Source organism: Phocoena phocoena, chromosome 2 (assembly GCF_963924675.1).
Source record: "Phocoena phocoena chromosome 2, mPhoPho1.1, whole genome shotgun sequence".
Taxonomy (NCBI): Eukaryota; Metazoa; Chordata; class Mammalia; order Artiodactyla; family Phocoenidae; genus Phocoena; species Phocoena phocoena.
In genome coordinates this window covers 35,666,170-35,684,538 of record NC_089220.1, presented here as the reverse complement: position 1 = coordinate 35,684,538, position 18,369 = coordinate 35,666,170, and the positions used below count along the sequence as shown (strand labels likewise).

The 18,369-nt window shown below is 36.1% G+C and overlaps 1 protein-coding gene across 2 annotated transcripts in view; it reads left to right on the top strand.

The window, feature by feature from the left end:
- The window catches only part of FUT8 (fucosyltransferase 8), a 261,338-nt gene that overhangs the window by 145,908 nt on the left and 97,061 nt on the right, over nucleotides 1-18,369 (top strand). Inside the window, exons 2-4 of one of the 2 annotated variants that reach the window (XM_065871018.1) lie at nucleotides 8,170-8,285; nucleotides 8,402-8,564; nucleotides 9,250-9,345. In XM_065871018.1, coding sequence (XP_065727090.1) covers nucleotides 8,170-8,285; nucleotides 8,402-8,564; nucleotides 9,250-9,345 — 375 coding nt within the window. The remainder of the gene's footprint in view (nucleotides 1-8,169; nucleotides 8,286-8,401; nucleotides 8,565-9,249; nucleotides 9,346-18,369) is intronic. The other variant, XM_065871019.1, reaches the window with a different exon arrangement.

Below are 18,369 nucleotides of genomic sequence, written 5' to 3'. Positions count from 1 at the left end.
TGAATCTGCCTGTTGGAACTCAAGGAATGTCATGGAGGCTGATGAAGGCTATTGATTGTCATCAAAGAAATGGGGGGCACAGAAAAGCTTTGTGTCCAGGAGCTCCACAGTACCCTGCTCGGTATCACTCCTAGGAAGTATCTGGAATGCTGGGGAAGCTTCATGTCCTCTTGCACTCCCCTTTTCCCACAAGAGAAACTTTAGGCCCAGGGGATCCCCTCAATGCAGCACTGAACTGACCTTGGTGGGGGGGCTGTGGTCAAAGTGAAAACACTCCTCTTACCCTTCTCATGCTGTTTTTCTCAGATTTTGTGGTCGAAAGGGATGCTTCAGACTCACCCCTTTGTTCTGGGATCTTCAGAAAGGAATCTTGTCTATGGATAGTTGCTAGTTTCCCTTTCCCTGAGAGGGACTGAACTCAGGAACCACATATTTTGCCATCCATCTTTCTCCTGGTTCCAGTTTTATTAAACCATTGTTTCGTACGATTTATCTGGGTTTTCAGTTGTTTCAGGCTTAATGGTAAATCTGATCTCTGTTATTTCGTCTTGGCCAGAAGACATTCTATATATCTTTTTGCACAGTGAATATAATAAAACATTCAATTACCTAAATATTCAGATAAAGAGACTGTTCTTGCAGATTGACTTTTTTCTTTATGGGGTTTGGAAAGAATAGTCCTTTCCAATAGTCCTTATTCTGTACATTTTTTACATTGACTTCTCTATTACTTTCCTTTACCTATAGTTTATCCACAGTTGGATTAGATTATTGCATCACTAATAATCTAATGAATTATTAGAAATCACTAATTCATTTCTATTTTATTAGAATTAGATTGGCATTAGTACTTAATGGAACTCTGCTGAAAAGACCTTATGCTATTTCTTCATGCCTATTTTCCCCTAACGTTATTCCATCAACGTATGAAGAAATGAGATAAAAAGGAGGACCTAGACATATCTTTCTACTGTGAAATTTTGTATCACTGAAATATATTTTGAAAAGGAAATGCTTATCCTATGGTATATTGATGCTAAAATATTGAATAAATTACAAGGGGTGGTACTTTTATTTTGTTTGAAATTATTTCCTAAAACCCAGCCATCTAAGTCAGAAAGTAAAAGCCAAGTTCTAAAAACTATATACCAGGAAATGCCTCACTTATGAATGTATACATATTTGTGCTCATAAACTGAGTAATTGTGCACCTACCAACTCTCTTCATTTTATCATTATTCTGTTGTTTGTATACAAATGAAGGCTTTTTAAATTCAAATTCTGTAGCCTGGAAAACTCATGCTTAGAGGATGGCTATCTTTCCTGCTAACGTTCAGTGTTAGTGCATACAAGTTCATGTGAAATTATAGAATACCTTATTTACTCTGATATAACTGTAACAGGAGCTTCTTTACTAAACATGCATTCTGAAGTGGTCAAGTAATTAACAGTTAATTTGGCTTCATCTGTTATATAAAAATGCTAGAAAAGGTATTAAAAATTTCATGTCTTTTTTTAAATTTTTATTTTATTTTTTTATACAGCAGGTTCTTATTAGTTGTCTATTTTATACATATTAGTGTATATTTGTCAATCCCAATCTCCCAGTTCATCTTACCACCACCACCACCACCACATCCCCCCACTCCCACCCCCCCTTTCCCCCCTTGGGGTCCATATGTTTGTTCTCTACATCTGTGTCTCTATTTCTGCCTTGCAAACTGGTTCACCTGTACCATTTCTCTAGATTCCACATATATGCGTTAATATACGATATTTGTTTCTCTCTTTCTGGCTTACTCTGTATGACAGTCTCTAGGTCCATCCATGTCTCTACAAATGGCCAAATTTCATTCCTTTTTATAGCTGAGTAATATTCCATAGTATATATGTACCACATCTTTATCCATTCGTCTGTCGATGGGCATTTAGGTTGCTTCCGTGACCTGGCTATTGTAAATAGTGCTGCATTGAACACTGGGGTGCGTGTGTCTTTTTGAATTTATGGTTTACTCTGGGTATATGCCCAGTAGTGGGACTGCTGGGTCATATGGTAATTCTATTTTTAATTTTTTGTGGAAAGTCCATACTGTTCTCCGTAGTGGCTGTGTCAACTTACATGCTAACGAACAGTGTGAGAAGTTTCCCTCTTCTCCAACCCGCTCCAACATTTGTTGTTTGTAGATTTTCTGATGATGCTCATTTTAACCAATGTGAGGTGATACCTCATTGTAGTTTTGATTTGCATTTCTCTAATAATTGGTGATGTTGAGCAGCTTTTCATGTGCCTCTTGGCCATCTGTGTGTCTTCTTTGGAGAAATGTCTGTTTAGGTCTCCTGCCCATATTTTGATTGGATTGTTTCTTTTTTTGATATTGAGCTGTATGAGCTGCTTGTATATTTTGGAGATTAATCCTTTGTCCATTGATTCATTTGCATATATTATCTCCCATTCTGAGGGTTGTCTTTTTGTCTTGTTTATAGTTTCCTTTGCTGTGCAAAAGCTTTTAAGTTTCATTAGGTCCCATTTGTTTAATTTTGTTTTTATTTCCATACTCTAGGAGGTGGGTCAAAAAAGATCTTGCTGTGATTTATGTCAAAGAGTGTTCTTCCTATGTTTTGCTCTAAGAGTTTTATAGTGTCTGGTCTTAACATTTAGGTCTTTAATCCATTTTGAGTTTATTTTTGTGTATGGTGTTAGGGAGTGTTCTAATTTGATTCTTTTACAGGTAGCTGTCCAGTTTTCCCAGCACCACTTATTGAAGAGACTGTCTTTTCTCCATTGTATATCCTTGCCTCCTTTGTCATAGATTAGTTGACCATAGATGCGTGGGTTTATCTCTGGGCTTCCTATCCTGTTCCATTGATCTATGTTTCTGTTTTTGTGCCAGTACCATACTGTCTTGATTACTGTAGCTTTGTAGTATAGTCTGAAGTCAGGGAGTCTGATTCCTCCAGCTCCGTTTTTTTCCCTCAAGATTGCTTTGGGTATTTGGGGTCTTTTGTGTCTCCATACAAATATTAAGGTTTTTTTGTTCTAGTTCTGTAAAAAATGCCATTGGTGATTTGATACGGATGGCATTGAATCTGTAGATTGCTTTGGGTAGTAGAGTCATTTTCACAATATTGATTCTTCCAATCCAAGAATATGGTATATCTCTCCATCTGTTTGTGTCATCTTTGATTTCTTTCATCAGTGTCTTATAGTTTTCTGAGTACAGGTCTTTTACCTCCTTAGGTAGGTTTACTCCTAGTTATTTTATTCTTTTTGTTGCAGTGGTGAATGGGATTGTTTCCTTAATTTCTCTTTCTGATCTTTTGTTCTTAGTGTATAGGAATGCAAGAGCTTTCTATGCATTAATTTTGTATCCTGTAACTTTACCAATTCATTGATGAGCTCTAGTCATTTTCTTGTGGCATCTTTAGGATTATCTATGTATAAGTATCATGTCATCTGCAAACAGTGACAGTTTTACTTCTTTTCCAATTTGTATTCCATTTATTTCTTTTTCTTCTCTGACTGCTGTGGTTAAGACTTCCAAAACTATGTTGGATAATAGTGGCAAGAGTGGACATCCTTGTCTTGTTCTTGATCTTAGAGGAAATGCTTTCAGTTTTTCACCATTGAGAATAGTGTTTGCTGTGGGTTTGTCGTATATGGCCTTTATGATGTTGAGGTAGGTTCCCTCTGTGCCCACTTTCTGGAGGGTTTTTATCATAAATGTGTGTGGAATTTTATCAGAAGCTTTTTCTGCATCTATTGAGATGAACATATTGTTTTCATTCTTCAATTTGTTAACGTGGTGTATCACATTGATTGATTTGCGTATATTTAGCAATCCTTGCATCCCTGCGATAAATCTCATTTGATCATGGTTTATGACCCTTTTAATGTGTTGTTGGATTCTGTTTGCTAGTATTTTGTTGAGGATTTTTGCATCTATATTCATCAGTGATATTGTTCTGTAATTTTCTTTTTTATAGTATCCCTGTCTGGTTTTGGTATCAGGGTGATGGTGGCCTCATAGAATGAGTTTGGGAGTGTTCCTTCCTCTGCAATATTTTGGAAGAGTTTGAGAAGGATGGGTGTTAGCTGTTCTCTAAATGTTTGATAGTATTCACCTGTAAAGCAGTCTGGTCCTGGACTTTTGTTTGTTGGAAGATTTTTAATCGCAGTTTCAATTTCATTACTTGTGATTGGTCTTTTCTTATTTTCTATTTCTTCCTGGTTCAGTTTTGGAAGGTTATACCTTTCTAAGAATTTGTCCATTTCTTAAGGTTTTCAATTTTCATGACTACCATTTTCAAGGTGTCTTTGGCATAGAGTTGCTTGTAGTAGTCTCTTATGATCTTTTGTTTTTCTGCGGTGTCTGTTGTAACATCTCCATTTTCATTTCTAATTTTATTGATTTCAGTCCCCTCCCTCTTTTTCTTGATGAGTCTGGCTAAAGGTTTATCAATTTTGTTCATCTTCTTAAAGAACCAGCTTTTAAGTTTTATTGATCTTTGCTATTGTTTTCTTCATTTATATTTCATTTTTTTCTCCTCTGATCTTTATGATTTCTTTCCTTCTGCTAACTTCAGTTTTGTTTGTTCTTCTTTCTCTAGTTCCTTTAGGTGTAAGATTAGATTGTTTATTAGAGATTTTTGTTGTTTCTTGAGGTAGGATTGTATTGCTCTAAACTTCCCTCTTAGAACTGCTTTTGCTGCATCCCACAGGTTTTGGATTGTCGTGGTTTTGTTGTCATTTGTCTCTAGGAATTTTTGATTTTCTCTTTGATTCCTTTCATGATCTCTTGGTTATTTAGTAACGTATTCTTTAGCCTCCATGTGTTTGTGTTTTTTACGTTTTTTTCCCCTGTAATTGATTTCTAATCTCATAGCGTTGTGGTCAGAAAAGATGCTTGATATGATTTCAGTTTTCTTAACTGTACTGAGGCTTGAATTGTGACCCAAGATGTGATCTATCCTGAAGAATGTTCCATGTGCATTTGAGAAGAAAGTGTAATCTGCTGTTTTCTGATAGAATGTCCTTTAAATATCAATGAAATGTATTTGGTCTGTTGTGTCATTTAAAGTTTGTGTTTCCCTATTAATTTTCTGTCTGGTTGATCTTGCAATGGTGTAAGTGAGGCGTTAAAGTCCCCCACTATTACAGTGTTACTGTCTATTTCCTCTTTTATAGCTGTTAGCGTTTGCCTTGTGTATTGAGGTGCTCCTATGTTGGGTGCATATATATTTATCATTGCTATATCTTCTTCTTGGATGGATCCCTTGATCATTATGTAGTGTCTTTCCTTGTTTCTTGTAACATTCATTATTTTAAAGTCTATTTTATCTGATATGAGTATTGCCACTCTAGCTTTCTTTTGATTTCCATTTCTTTGGAATACCTTGTTCCATCCCCTCACTTTCAGTCTGTATGTGTCCCTAGGTCTAAAGTGGGTCTCTTGTAGACAGCATATATGTGGGTCTCGTTTTTGTATCCATTCAGCAAACCTGTGTCTTTTGGTTGGAGCATTGAATCTATTCACATTTAAGGTAATTATCGATATATATGTTCCTATTACCATTTTCTTAATTGTTTTGGCTTTCTTTTTGTAGGTCCTTTTCTTCTCTTGTGTTTCCCACTTAGAGAAGTTCCTTTAGCATTTGCTGCTGAGCTGGTTTGGTGGTGCTGAATTCTCTTAGCTTTTGCTTGTTTATAAATCTTTTGATTTCTCTGTTGAACCTGAATGAGATCCTTGCCAGGTAGATTAATCTTGGTTGTAGGTTCTTCCCTTTCATCACTTTTAATATATTGTGCCACTCCCTCTTCAAATATTTTCTCGGGTCCTTTTCCTCTTCTCCTTTTGCGACCCCTATAATATGAATGTTTGTTTGTTTAATGTTGTCCCGGTGCTCTCTTAGGCTGTCTTCATTTCTTTTCATTCGTTTTTCTTTATTCTGTTCCATGGCAGTGAATTGTACCATTCTGTCTTCCAGGTCACTCATCCGTTCTTCTGCTTCATTTATTCTGCTATTGATTCCCTCTAGTGTATTTTTCATTTCCGTTATTGTATTGTTCATCTTTGTGTGTTGGTTATTTAATTCTTCTAGGTGTTTGTTCTTTAATTCTTCTAGGTCTTTGTTAAACATTTCTTGCATCTTCTCGATCTTTGCCTCCATTCTTTTTCCGAGGTCCTGGATCATCTTCCCTATCACTATTCTGAATTCTTTTTCTGGAAGGTTGCCTATCTCCACTTCATTTAATTGTTCTTCTGGGGTTTTATCTTGTTCCTTCATTGGGTACATATCCCTCTGCCTTTTTATTTTGTCTGTCTTTCTGGGAATGTGGTTTTCATTCCACAGTCTGCAGGATTGTAGTTCTTCTTGCTTCTGCTGTCTGCCCTCTTTGTATTAGTTTTCTCCTCAGGTTGATAGCTAAGTTTAAGTTCTGCCAAGTATAATTTAGAAATTGTTTCCGAAAAGTGATTGTGATGGTAAGAATAGATATCCCAGGCATTTTGATATTACAGCTCATCTGTAGAATGACTGACCCCAGATACAATATTCCTGTTAAGCTTTATTGACAGACTCTGTGCTTCGTACTTTTAGAGGCAGTTTCTCATTTAAATAGATTTTGGAAGAAAAATCAGCCATTATTTAATCTTCTTAATAGTTTTTCAAAAGTATATATGTAGGGCTTCCCTGGTGGCGCAGTGGTTGAGAGTCCGCCTGCCGATGCAGGGGACATGGGTTCGTGCCCCGGTTCGGGAAGATCCTGCATGCCATGGAGCGGCTGGGCCCGTGGGCTATGGCCACTGAGCCTGCGCATCTGGAGCCAGTTCTCCACAACGGGAGAGGCCACAACAGTGAGAGGCCCGTGCACCGCAAAAAAAAAAAGAAGAAAGTATATATGTATATGTATGCATGTATGTAAATATGTGTATATGTATTAGTTTCCTATTGCTGCTGTAACACATACAATAAACTCTGTGGCTTAAAACAATAAATGGAAATTTATTCTTTTACAGTTTGGGAGGGCAGACGTCTGAAATGAGTTTCACTGGGCCAAAACCAAGGTGTCATTGGGGCCACATTCACTAGAGAAGCTCTAGGGGAGAATCTGTTTCTTTGCCTTTTCCAGCTTCTAAAGATGCCTTCCTTGCATTTTTTGGTCATGACCCCTTCCTCCACCTTCAAAACTAATTAACCACATCACCTCCTCCTCTTTTATAATAAAATTTCCTTCTACTCCCCTCTTATAAGAACACCTGTGGTTACAATTATGGCCCACCTGGGTAATCCAGGGCTGTCTCCCTATCTCAGGGTCCTTAACTTAATCACACATATAAGGATTCTTTTGTCACCTAAGGTAGCATTACAGGTTACGGGATTAGGATGTGGATATCTTTTATGGCCATGATGGAGTACAGAATACTGCCAAAAGTCACATAAAAACAAAATATGTTAGAAACAAGTACAGTTTGGAAAGAAGCTGTACAGGTTGATAATATAAGCAAGGGATCCTGGTGTTCCTCTGCTATATTCCAACATTTTGTCTTGTTGACTGATACTTTCCATTCCTGACGTAAACAGAACATTAATCTTACAAAAAAATAATCCTCAGGATGTATATTTCTAGGAATTAAAACCTTGAACTTCTATTCTTGTCTTTCCATTCTCTTAGAATAACCCATGCATAGTAATCTGAGGTCATGAGTTCATGAATCGGAACACAGATTTAAAGCTGACTATTATAGCTTAATTTAGAAATAATTTGTATTTGCTATTTGAACATAGACACAGGTTCAGTTATTTGCTCCTTCTCCTTCAACTTTGTTATTCTCAGCACTAATGAAGAATTGATCGCTTTGCCACTGATGGTGTTATTCTAAGTTGTATGATGAAAAAGTTTTTAGGAGACAGTTCTAAAGGTTCCTTAATTCCTAGAAGATCATACATCTATGAGCTGGATTATTTTTTTGTGTGTTTGTTCAGTTTCATTCCCGTGTTTACATCTTACCCTATAGCTTTGGAGAGAAAAATTTCATTTGGTACTTCTAATATATGATATGGTCCAGTGACTTCTAGAATTACCAATAAATAATGTTTCAGCAAAGTAAACATGTATTTTGTTGCATAATTTATAAGCTAAATGTTTACATTTTCTTCCTTGAACTACAGAATACCAGAAGGCCCCATTGATCAGGGGCCAGCTTCAGGAAGGGTTCGTGCTTTAGAAGAGCAGCTTGTGAAGGCCAAAGAACAGATTGAAAATTATAAGAAACAAACTAGAAATGGTAGGTAACGATACATTGTTTTTCCTCTTCAGTATGTTGACATTAGCACAAATAATTGAAAATTTCCTTTCATCAAAATGTTGGAAATGCTGATGCTCTCTATTCTTTGACTGCAGGTCTTGGGAAGGATCATGAAATCCTAAGGAGGAGGATTGAAAAGGGAGCTAAAGAGCTCTGGTTTTTTCTACAAAGTGAGTTGAAGAAATTAAAGAATTTAGAAGGAAATGAACTCCAAAGACATGCAGATGAATTTCTGTCAGATTTGGGACATCATGAAAGGTACTACATTTACATTTCATTTGGGGTTTAGTAAAGATTATAATCTAAGAATGGGAAATGGGAACTTTTGTTAATTTCCCTGCTGAATGGTAAATGATACCTACCATGTTTAGAAGCAGTAGAGTACCTGAGGGCTCAGTGGACAATAATTGCCAAATGTAGTTCATCACCAGAAAATATTATTTTAAATGAATTTCTAGAAATCTTTATACCCTAAATAAACTCAGAAGATAGTGGTGTCAGCCAACAATGCATTAAAATATCTTCTTTAAACTTCCTTGTTATACAACCAATATTTGAAGTGACATGTACAGTTTTACATTGCAGTACATTCATTGGAACTCATACTGAGGCTGCCAGTTATGTTTCTAACTGAAGCATTGAAAACTTTAAAATAGCAACTTTTTAGGGCTTCTAGTGAAAGGGTAATAAGTTTTTGATAAAAAGGAGCATTCTGTTAATTGCTCTTTCATTTAGTTGCTAGAAAGAAGAACCTGAAATCTGCCTAGTTAAATTTGTTCCTCTTGTTTGCACATTTCTGAAGATACGGAGTTTATCCTCCATAGGAAAGGATACATTTCGGTGTTGGTGTGTTCATGCAGAACAAAATGTACCTGAGAATCATTATAGATATGTAAAACCTGTCCTTAGCCCTATTATTTATGCAAGTCTGTATTCCCAGTAGGATTCTGTTGGCAATTACTGTCTCATTAGTGAACAATAGAAGAAAACTTGTTGTATTAACACAACCTACCACTATGAAGAGGAAAAGAATTACCCACAACCAACAGATTCATATATATTAACGTCATCAGCAATATTGTAGTGATTGTGAAACATTGCTCTGCTATTTTAAGTGAAATTACAAATAAAATCTGTCAGTTTATTGGAATCATTTTAGCATTAGTGAATCTATAGCAATAAGATAGCATAAATTTCAAGGGGCATTGACTTATTAGGCCACAGATTTGGCAGTCCCTTTGAAATTTTTAGCTTAGCTTGCAATCAAGCCATACTTAGACCACTAGACCAAATACTGACTAATTCTGTCCTTAATGCTTCTCTACCCTAAGCTGATTCTAGGCACCAAAGTTATGTTATTTGGAGCAGTGTGCTTGTGTGCTTTGCTTATTGCAGTTTTATAGGAAAGTGTACATCTGAAGAGGATTTGAGTTGAGAAGCCTGTATGGTATTTAAAGGATAATTTTGGCTCTTGACTACTGATAGAATGTTTAATTTTAAAGTTTGAGTGATTTAATTACTTGAGTATTTCATTGTTTGGTCTCTTCCAAATTAAAATAATTACTTATAAATTATTTTGTGCATATATTTTGTGACTATATGTAGAAATTGGAAAACATGTACAAATGAAAAATGTTGGGCCCTGAAAAGTTGATGTAAATCAATGTTAAGTTTTTTGTGAGTTCCGGTTTAAATACATTATGTTTCTTGACAGTACCTTTTAGTAAATGTTAAATAATAATATTTCACTGGAAAAAAAAAGGAAAGGTACCCAAAATATCCAAGTCGATTTCTTTTGCTGTCTTAAGCAGAAATTATAATGAACTTGGGATACAACTTCGCAGGGTAGTAATTTAACTCCAGGCAGCCAGATTAGAATGCAGTGATACAAATAATGAGCAAAGGACAACCAAACATTAGAGAAATAACCTTTAAAGTAATGAATGTACAAATAGAGAGGATTTGTATGTATGTAGAATATGCCGTCTTACTGGTAATTTCCAAGATAAGTGTAAGAATTAAAATTAAAAGACTTTTGTTTGTCTCTCATGATTTTTACAGTACACATAAATCCCCATTTTCTTTTTACACTTGCCCAAATCATAGTGTACAAGTTGTCTCTGGACTGTCTGTATTCTCTGAAGAATCAGAAGTTGAATCTATCGGTTTTCTTGTTCAGATTTCCCTTTGAATCACTCATCATTTTTTGGTTTAGAAAGACATCAGTTATAGAGAAGTAACTTATGGGCTTTTGTTTCTTCAGAAGGGGTTTCTTTCTATCTTAGAACTTTGTTCTGATAGAAACACTGATCCTCCTTTTTTTCCTTTCTAAATCAACTTTATTGTGGCATAGTTTATTTACAGTAAAATACACATATTTTAGTCTGTAGTTCTGTGAGTTTTGACACATGCTCATAGTTTTGTAACCACCACTGCAATCCAGATGCAGAACACTGCCACCACCCCAGGAAAATTCCTTCTGCCTCTTTAGAGTCAGCACCACCCCACCCCCACACCAGTCCCTTGCAGTCACCCAATCTGTCTCCTGCCCCAATAATTTTACCTTTTCCAGAATTTTATGTAAATGCAATCACACTACATAGTTTTTTGAGTGTGGTTTCTTTTACTTGGTGTAATGCATTTGAGATTCACCCATGTTGTGTTGTGTATGGGTAGTTCATTCCTTTTTATTGCTAAGTAATATTCCATCGTATGGACCTACCACAGTTAGTTTATCCATTCACCAGTTGAAGCACATTTGGGTTTTCAATTTTTTGGCGATTATGTATATATAAAGCTACTATAGACATTAATATACACGTTTTTTGTGGAAACATGTTTTCACTTCTTTTGGATTAATATGTAGGAGTGGGTTTGATGGGTCATGTATGGCAGTTCCTTAGGAACTGGGCCGCACAGCAGGAGGTGAGCGGCGGGCGAGCAAGCAAAGCTTCATCTGCCTGTCCCCATCGCTCACATTACTGCCTGAACCCCCTCCCCCCTCCCCTGTCTGTGGACAAATTGTCTTCCATGAAACCGGTCCCTGGTGCCAAAAAGGTTGGGGACTATTGATATATGGAGTGAATGTTTAATTCCCTAAGACATCACCAAACTGTTTGCCAAAGGGTAGTATTATTTTGTATTCTCATCAGCAGTGTGTAAGAGTTCCAGTTGCTCTGTATCCTTGTTGCACTTGGTATTGTCAATTTTTACATTTTCCTCCTACCATTCTAACAGGAGTGTAGTGGTATATCATAATGGTTTTCATTTGCAACTCCTTACTAATGATATTGAGCATCTTTTAATGTGCTTAATTGCCATCCATATATCATCCTTGGTAAAGTGTCTTTTCCAAATCACATGCTTAATTTTGGGGGAATTTTTTTTCTTTTTATTGAGCTATAAGCATTCTTCATTTATTCTGGATACAAGTCTTACTGGTGCATTTTAGAAATCTCATTCTGAGAGCTGTGTGAAGCAAAGTCTGTTGTCAGGAAATGAGAAAGATGTTACAGAAGTCCAAGTAAGTGATAATGAGCTTCTGGACCTGGGTAGTTGGTAGTAGGAATAGAAAGGGATAAATGCGTGAAAAATGGAAGCTGCAGGACTTGGTAACTGATCTAATATAGGGAGATGGGGGACTCAAAAGTAATTGAGGACTTGTAATTTCCTGGGAGGGACAGCTTTCATAAATGGACATCATTGTTTCTTTTGTAGTAATTTGGCTTTTTTCCCTGACGAAGTGTAATCTCCTGAGGACTGGAACTCTAACTTCAGTTTCTTCTCTACCCTGCAGTACTAAGCACTCATTATTTAGTTAGTGTTCAGTAAGTTATGTCTTTTTTATTTGCTGGGGAGGCATGTATGTGCATTCTTTGATTATTTCACACTCTACTTTGTACCTCCTTGTAAAAATAATCCTGTTCCACTGAAAGATTTATGAATATTATGCAACTAAAGAAAATTAAATAATTGAGGTAAAAATATTCTCCTGTAATTGAGAATCCCAAAAGATATGAAGGGCAAGTTATAGGAGTAAAGTCATTTACCTCTGAATAAAACTGGAAGCTCCAGTTAATTTTAACAGTGGGTTCTGCAAAACAGAGAGTATCTGTTAGAAGTCAAGGATATATAGGGAAGGAAATGGACTGATAGGAAGCATGATGGGACTGGAAGAAAACCTGACATAGAAGGATTTTTGTACTCAGTGCCCTTGACTTCATGTTTGATTTGTTTTGGAGGAGTTAAGTGATTCCTGTATCTAAAAGTAGTCTTGAGACTTCAGTTATATATGAATCACTAAAAATAAAACTATCATAGTGTTTCTGATTTGGAGTGTAATTCTGATTCTAAGCAATGAAGTATGGACTTTCTTTTAATTGAATGTGAATGATAAAAAATAATGTTGCTTACCAAATACATCTAATCGTTTGTTTACATTTCGTGGACTGTTTGCTCAGTAGTTTCTTAAATGCATCTAAAAATTTGTTAAAATTGAGGGGAAAAAACCCCACTTCACCTCATCATAAACTTATTAAGGTTGTTAGATTCAGAGAACTGGTTTAGATCTTATGTCTTATTCCATGGTGCTACTCTCCTTGCAAGGAGAGGAGAAAGAGTAAAGTGAATATGGAATGTTATTTTCTTTTAATGACCCTAAGCTCTTGGAATCAATCTATCTACTTGCTTTACAGACAAAACTGGGACTTCAGTTTAATATTGAAAAGGAAAAAAAATGTATCCTCACTTTTTACACATCTTTCATACTCAGCTTTTATTGCCTCTTAGACCTTTACAGCTTAATGTGATAAGTAAAATTGCATATCTTTCATCTTAATTCTTCAAAAGGTAATACCATACCTAAATATATAAATCAGAAATCCTTTTATATATGTTTATTAGTGTATATTAGATTTCTTTTTATATGTGTGAACAATATGAATGGTTTATTGCACTGTTATTATGGAAGGTATATTTTAACTAAGTCAATTTTAGGAGCAGAACTCTTATTTATTTTCCAAATAAATTTCCTAGAACCCTAATATAAAAAACTAAATGTTGAGTAAATCACAAATATTGCTAATGTCCTGAATTGTCATACTAAGTAGAAAAATTTAGTTTCCAAACATTTTAACTTGTAAAGTCGTGGTCATAGATACTATTGAAGATATTTGAAATTCAGTACTTACCATCTCATAGATAGAGGCATATCTCACAACAGTCTCTTCTCAGCACATAGGTGAATTAGAAAGTAGGGAAGCCAAAAGTGCTCCGTCCTAAATTGTTAAGAAATTTTGTGTGTCATGGTTGTTACTGTAGTGCTTTTCAAACTTCAGCAAGGCATCAGGAGCACCTGGAGAGCTTCTTAAAAAATACAGATTGCTAAATCCCATCCTCAGAGTTCCTGATTCAGTAGGTCTGGAGTGAGGCCCGAGAATTTCCATTTCTAACACATTCGTAACTGTTGTTGAAGTTGCTGGTCTTTGAGAACTAAGGCTCTACAGAATCCCTGGTTCTCTTTATGCGTTCACCACTGATAGAGGTTGTCTAGGTTTCCTGGAAAAAAATCACATTTCTCTGTAGATTACTGGACCTATCTGTAAACTGTGGGGAAAGACTCTTCTTTTGCTCCCCACTTGATGCTGTTCTTTTTAGTGAGGGGACCATGTTTCTTTTCTAGAATGTGGCTCCCACTGTTCATTACTTAAAATACCTGTCACTAATGCAGCTTGGATGCCAAATATCATACTTGATATGGGATTCAGCTCACCTGAGATTTTTAGCAAAATGCTATTGACCTGATTAGCCTATTACTTGAGAGCTAGTATCTAGTAGAGCTTGATCCCTACCTGTTGCTACTGTTGGGTGATCAACTGCTAGTTAATTAGTAATATTCTTTGTCTTTTAGAAGGTTTTTTAAGAATTTAGAGGGGCTGATGGTATAATAAATAAATACAGAGTAGCATATTATTATTACCTGCTGTATTGATCTCAAGCATTAGTATTATTTGATTTTTCAGTTGATGATTTCATTCTAATGATTGTATGTGACCACACTTCTTAGTAATACAGTCCCATTTACCTGGTGCTTTTGATATCATTGATCATGAATTGACCCTGGCCCGTCTCTTTGAAATAGCAAGAGAGAAATCAGCAATTGAGAGTGATTATTTTTGTCATTATGGTTTTATTATTTATGTAGTAGTTGTAGGCTCAGTGCTTGGATTTACAGCCTCATAGATTTGGCCCTCAACCTCTGAGGGTGTCATGAAGAGTTTGTCTTACCACGCTGTTTGGTTGTCCAGAGATACATTTAACTTAATCATTGTCACTTTGGCTCTTTTTGTCATCTTTATGGTGCCAAACACCAGTTTATGAAATAGTTACTGGAATTGCTTCTTTCTTATTTTAAATTGCATTAATTATTAAAGGACAGGAGGGCTCACAGGACTGATGAGCTATTTCTCAATTAAATTGACTGAAACTATTGAGAAACAATCTAGTAAAGTAGCAATCTCATCACTCCTGCCTGGTTTGCATCATCTCATTATCAGTAATATGTAAAGCAGCTTTGCTAAGACTGAGATCAGCTGTGTTTCCAAAATGATGAATGATACTTATGGCTAATTAAGCTGATTGGCTTTTTGCTACTGTGTGTAGGGGACTATGTAACAAAAGCACTTCAAATCAGATAAGGGGTACAATATCTGACTGGTTATAGGGCAAGAGTGGTAGGTTAATAGCTTATGGATCTATTTGATCAGAATTGCTGGTCATAACCATTGTGGTCCAGTAGCTTGTGTTTTCACTCTCTTTATAAGGTGGACTCTACTCAACTGTCTTTGAACGTTCCAAGAATTGCAATTTTCACTCTTGAATAGTTTTGTGAACCTTCAAATCTATTATTCTTTGTTTTTTGTTTCATTACATACACACTTAATTTCTTTGATGTGTGATTTAATTGATTCGTACATTAAGCTGGAATGTAGATACTCGTTCTCCAGCTTTTAATTCCTTTGGACAAAATGTTTTTGTATGATTGTTTTTCTACTAAGGAATCCAGGCTTATTTTTAAGCGGTACTAGAACATTTCTCTTAATATCCTTGGACAAAGGGAGACATTGTCATATGAAGTGGTCCTTATTCTGCTTATCACTTAGTTTCTATCAGCCAGATTGTGATTCTCCATCTTGTGTAAAGGAACATTCTCCCCTAAAATAAAATTTGCATTGGGAGGAGAACCTGCAGGTGGAAAAGTATGTCTCATCTTGTGGCCCTAGTTCTGTTTTGCCTGCCCCCACCTTACATCTCCTTGGGTGTGGTTTCCAAACTCAAGAATTATTTTGACATTAGAAATAACTACTTACTGGGCTTCCCTGGTGGCGCAGTGGTTGGGAGTCCGCCTGCCGATGCAGGGGACACGGGTTCGTGCCCTGGTCCGGGAAGATCCCACATGCTGCAGCGGCTGGGCCGGTGAGCCATGGCTGGTGGGCCTGCACGTCCGGAGCCTGTGCTCCGCAGCCGGAGAGGCCACGGCAGCGAGAGGCCCCCATACCGCAAAACAAACAAACAAAAAAAACTACTTACTAAGGATTTCCTACATGCCAGTCACTGTGATAAAGGCTCTCCATTCATTATCTTATTTTGTCAACATAGTAATATTGATAGCCTCCTCATTTTATAAATAAAGTTATACTCAGACCTAGAGAATTTAGATAGCTTACGCAAGTAAGTGGCAGAGCTGTTATATTCTGAAACCCTTTCTCTTAATTGCTAAATACTTCTCTGAGCTTTATTTTTCTCTTCTACACGTGGAGATATAATTGCTATATTACAGCATTGTGATGATTAAGTGTGGGAAAATATATAAAACACTTTCCACAGTCACTGACACATTGTAGGTTCTGGTAGACTCTAGTCAGACCTGCACAAGGAAAGTCCTGTAAGAGGATATAAATAGAAAATTCTTAGATCCTCCAAGGAAGGCACAGGTAAGGGGAGATTGTCACAGTGCTCAAAAGGAAGATCTGGAACATAAACATAAGCCTAGTGGACATCAGTCACCAAATAGCATAATTATTGCCTTATGTGGTAGTATGAGCTGTATTTGTTGTTGCCCTCCTGGACTCCTCTTCACCCATGTGAGCTGTCAGAATGGTGGTATTCTAAAATTCCTGCTGAGACAATATGGGAGGCAGTGGGAACATTGTCTGCCTGTCTGTCTCCTGGTCACATTTTTATCCTTTGCACTGCTTACTTCTGCCCCAGGAGCAAACAAAAGTATTGCCCTTGATCCATATTTACCTATGGATTAGGCTCTGTGGTGTAGCCTCCCTTAGTCACATTTACTTTAATAAATGTCAGTTCCTTCACCTTGGACTTTTCTTCCTTGAATTATATCTGCTCTGTGCTGGCCCTCAGGGAGAATTTCCCTCTTCAACATTTTGAATAAGGTATAAGCAAAATACTCTCCTTGTGGTTCTTCATTGGCATAATTGAGACAGACGAGAACATTTAAAAAGAGTTTTGTGAATATTAAGGTATAAAAATAGGAAAATTAACAGAAAATACAACGAACGTAAATGTAGCCCAGTTTTTGAAGAAGAGGTTTTGATGCCTGTCGTAGCTGGCTTTCTCTTAGAGTCACAGACGTTGGTCTAGTCTATCACTTATCTTCAGGCATGTGTATTCTACCCTCAAATGACTAGCACTATTCTGCTGGTACTTTGCCTGGGTTTGTATTTCTCAGGCTTTTAATACCTCAGGCCTTTAGATTCACCACCCACGTCCTAGATTTTTTGGTATCTTCATAGTCAAAACCAAGACATCCAGTTTACCAGCTTGAGGGATACCTCTAGGAGATTTGATTTGAGAATGGAGTCACTGAAAATCCAGAATTTCTGTAGAATGGTTTTCAGGCACCATGTTTCCCAATAATGGGCCAGAACTGAAACTTTCTGTTTGATTATCCTCATGTCTTTGGCTAAAAGGTGACAAATTTTGCAGGATGGTAATGTCTAAACATTATTGGCTTAGTAAAGAACTACAGCTGACCCTTGAAAAATGTGGGGGTTAGGGGCACCAATCCACTGCACAGTAAAAAAATCCACGTATAACTTTTGTCTTTGCAAAAACTTAACTACTAGTAGCCTACTGTTAACCAGAAACCTTACTGGTAACATAAACAGTTGATTAACACATATTTTATATGTTACATGTATTATATACTGTAGTCTTAAAATAAGCTAGGGAAAAGGAAATGTTATTAAGGAACTCATAAAAAAGAGAAAATACATTTACAGTACTGTACTATCTTTACTGGTACTGGAAGTTTATGTCCTCTGTTTACAAGATGAATTGTCTGTCAGTACCTACATCTATATTGTCTTATATGATACAAAACACTGAAGATATTATATGTATTACTAAAATTAGAAAGCAAAAATGAAAAGATAACATGAAAAAAATGCATTTATGTGCAGCTATAACAATACATGCATTATACCTGTAACAGCAATGATTGCTTTAAAGGAGGTAGTGTAATCAATATGATTGCTTCATGGTAGCTTAGCCTATACACTAATAAATGAATTGTTTTAAAATTTTTATGGCATACAGTTTTACAATCATATTCATAATACAGTATTGGAAACATTGTTAAATTTAAAAAAAACACTTACCTATGATGGTCGGCTGATATGCAGTTTCTCCAGTTATGAGGAAGGCATACTGTATGGTAATGTAATTTTTTGAAAGCAAAGTTTTAAAACAGTAAGAAAACTAACACAGTATTAATTTTATATTAAATTATAGAATTTAATGCCTTTATGCCTATGTAAGGATAGACTGTTATCTACATATATTTTATACATTCATGATATACCTAACTTTTTCTTAATTTTTTCAATATTTCTAGACTATGCAGTTCATCTGTGAGTTTTTTTTAAATTGTCTCAAATCTCAAAAAATTTTTCCGATATTTATTGAAAAAATTTGCGTATAACTGGACTCGCACAGTTCAGACGGTGTTGTTCAAGGGTCAACTGTAGATTGAATTTAAAGT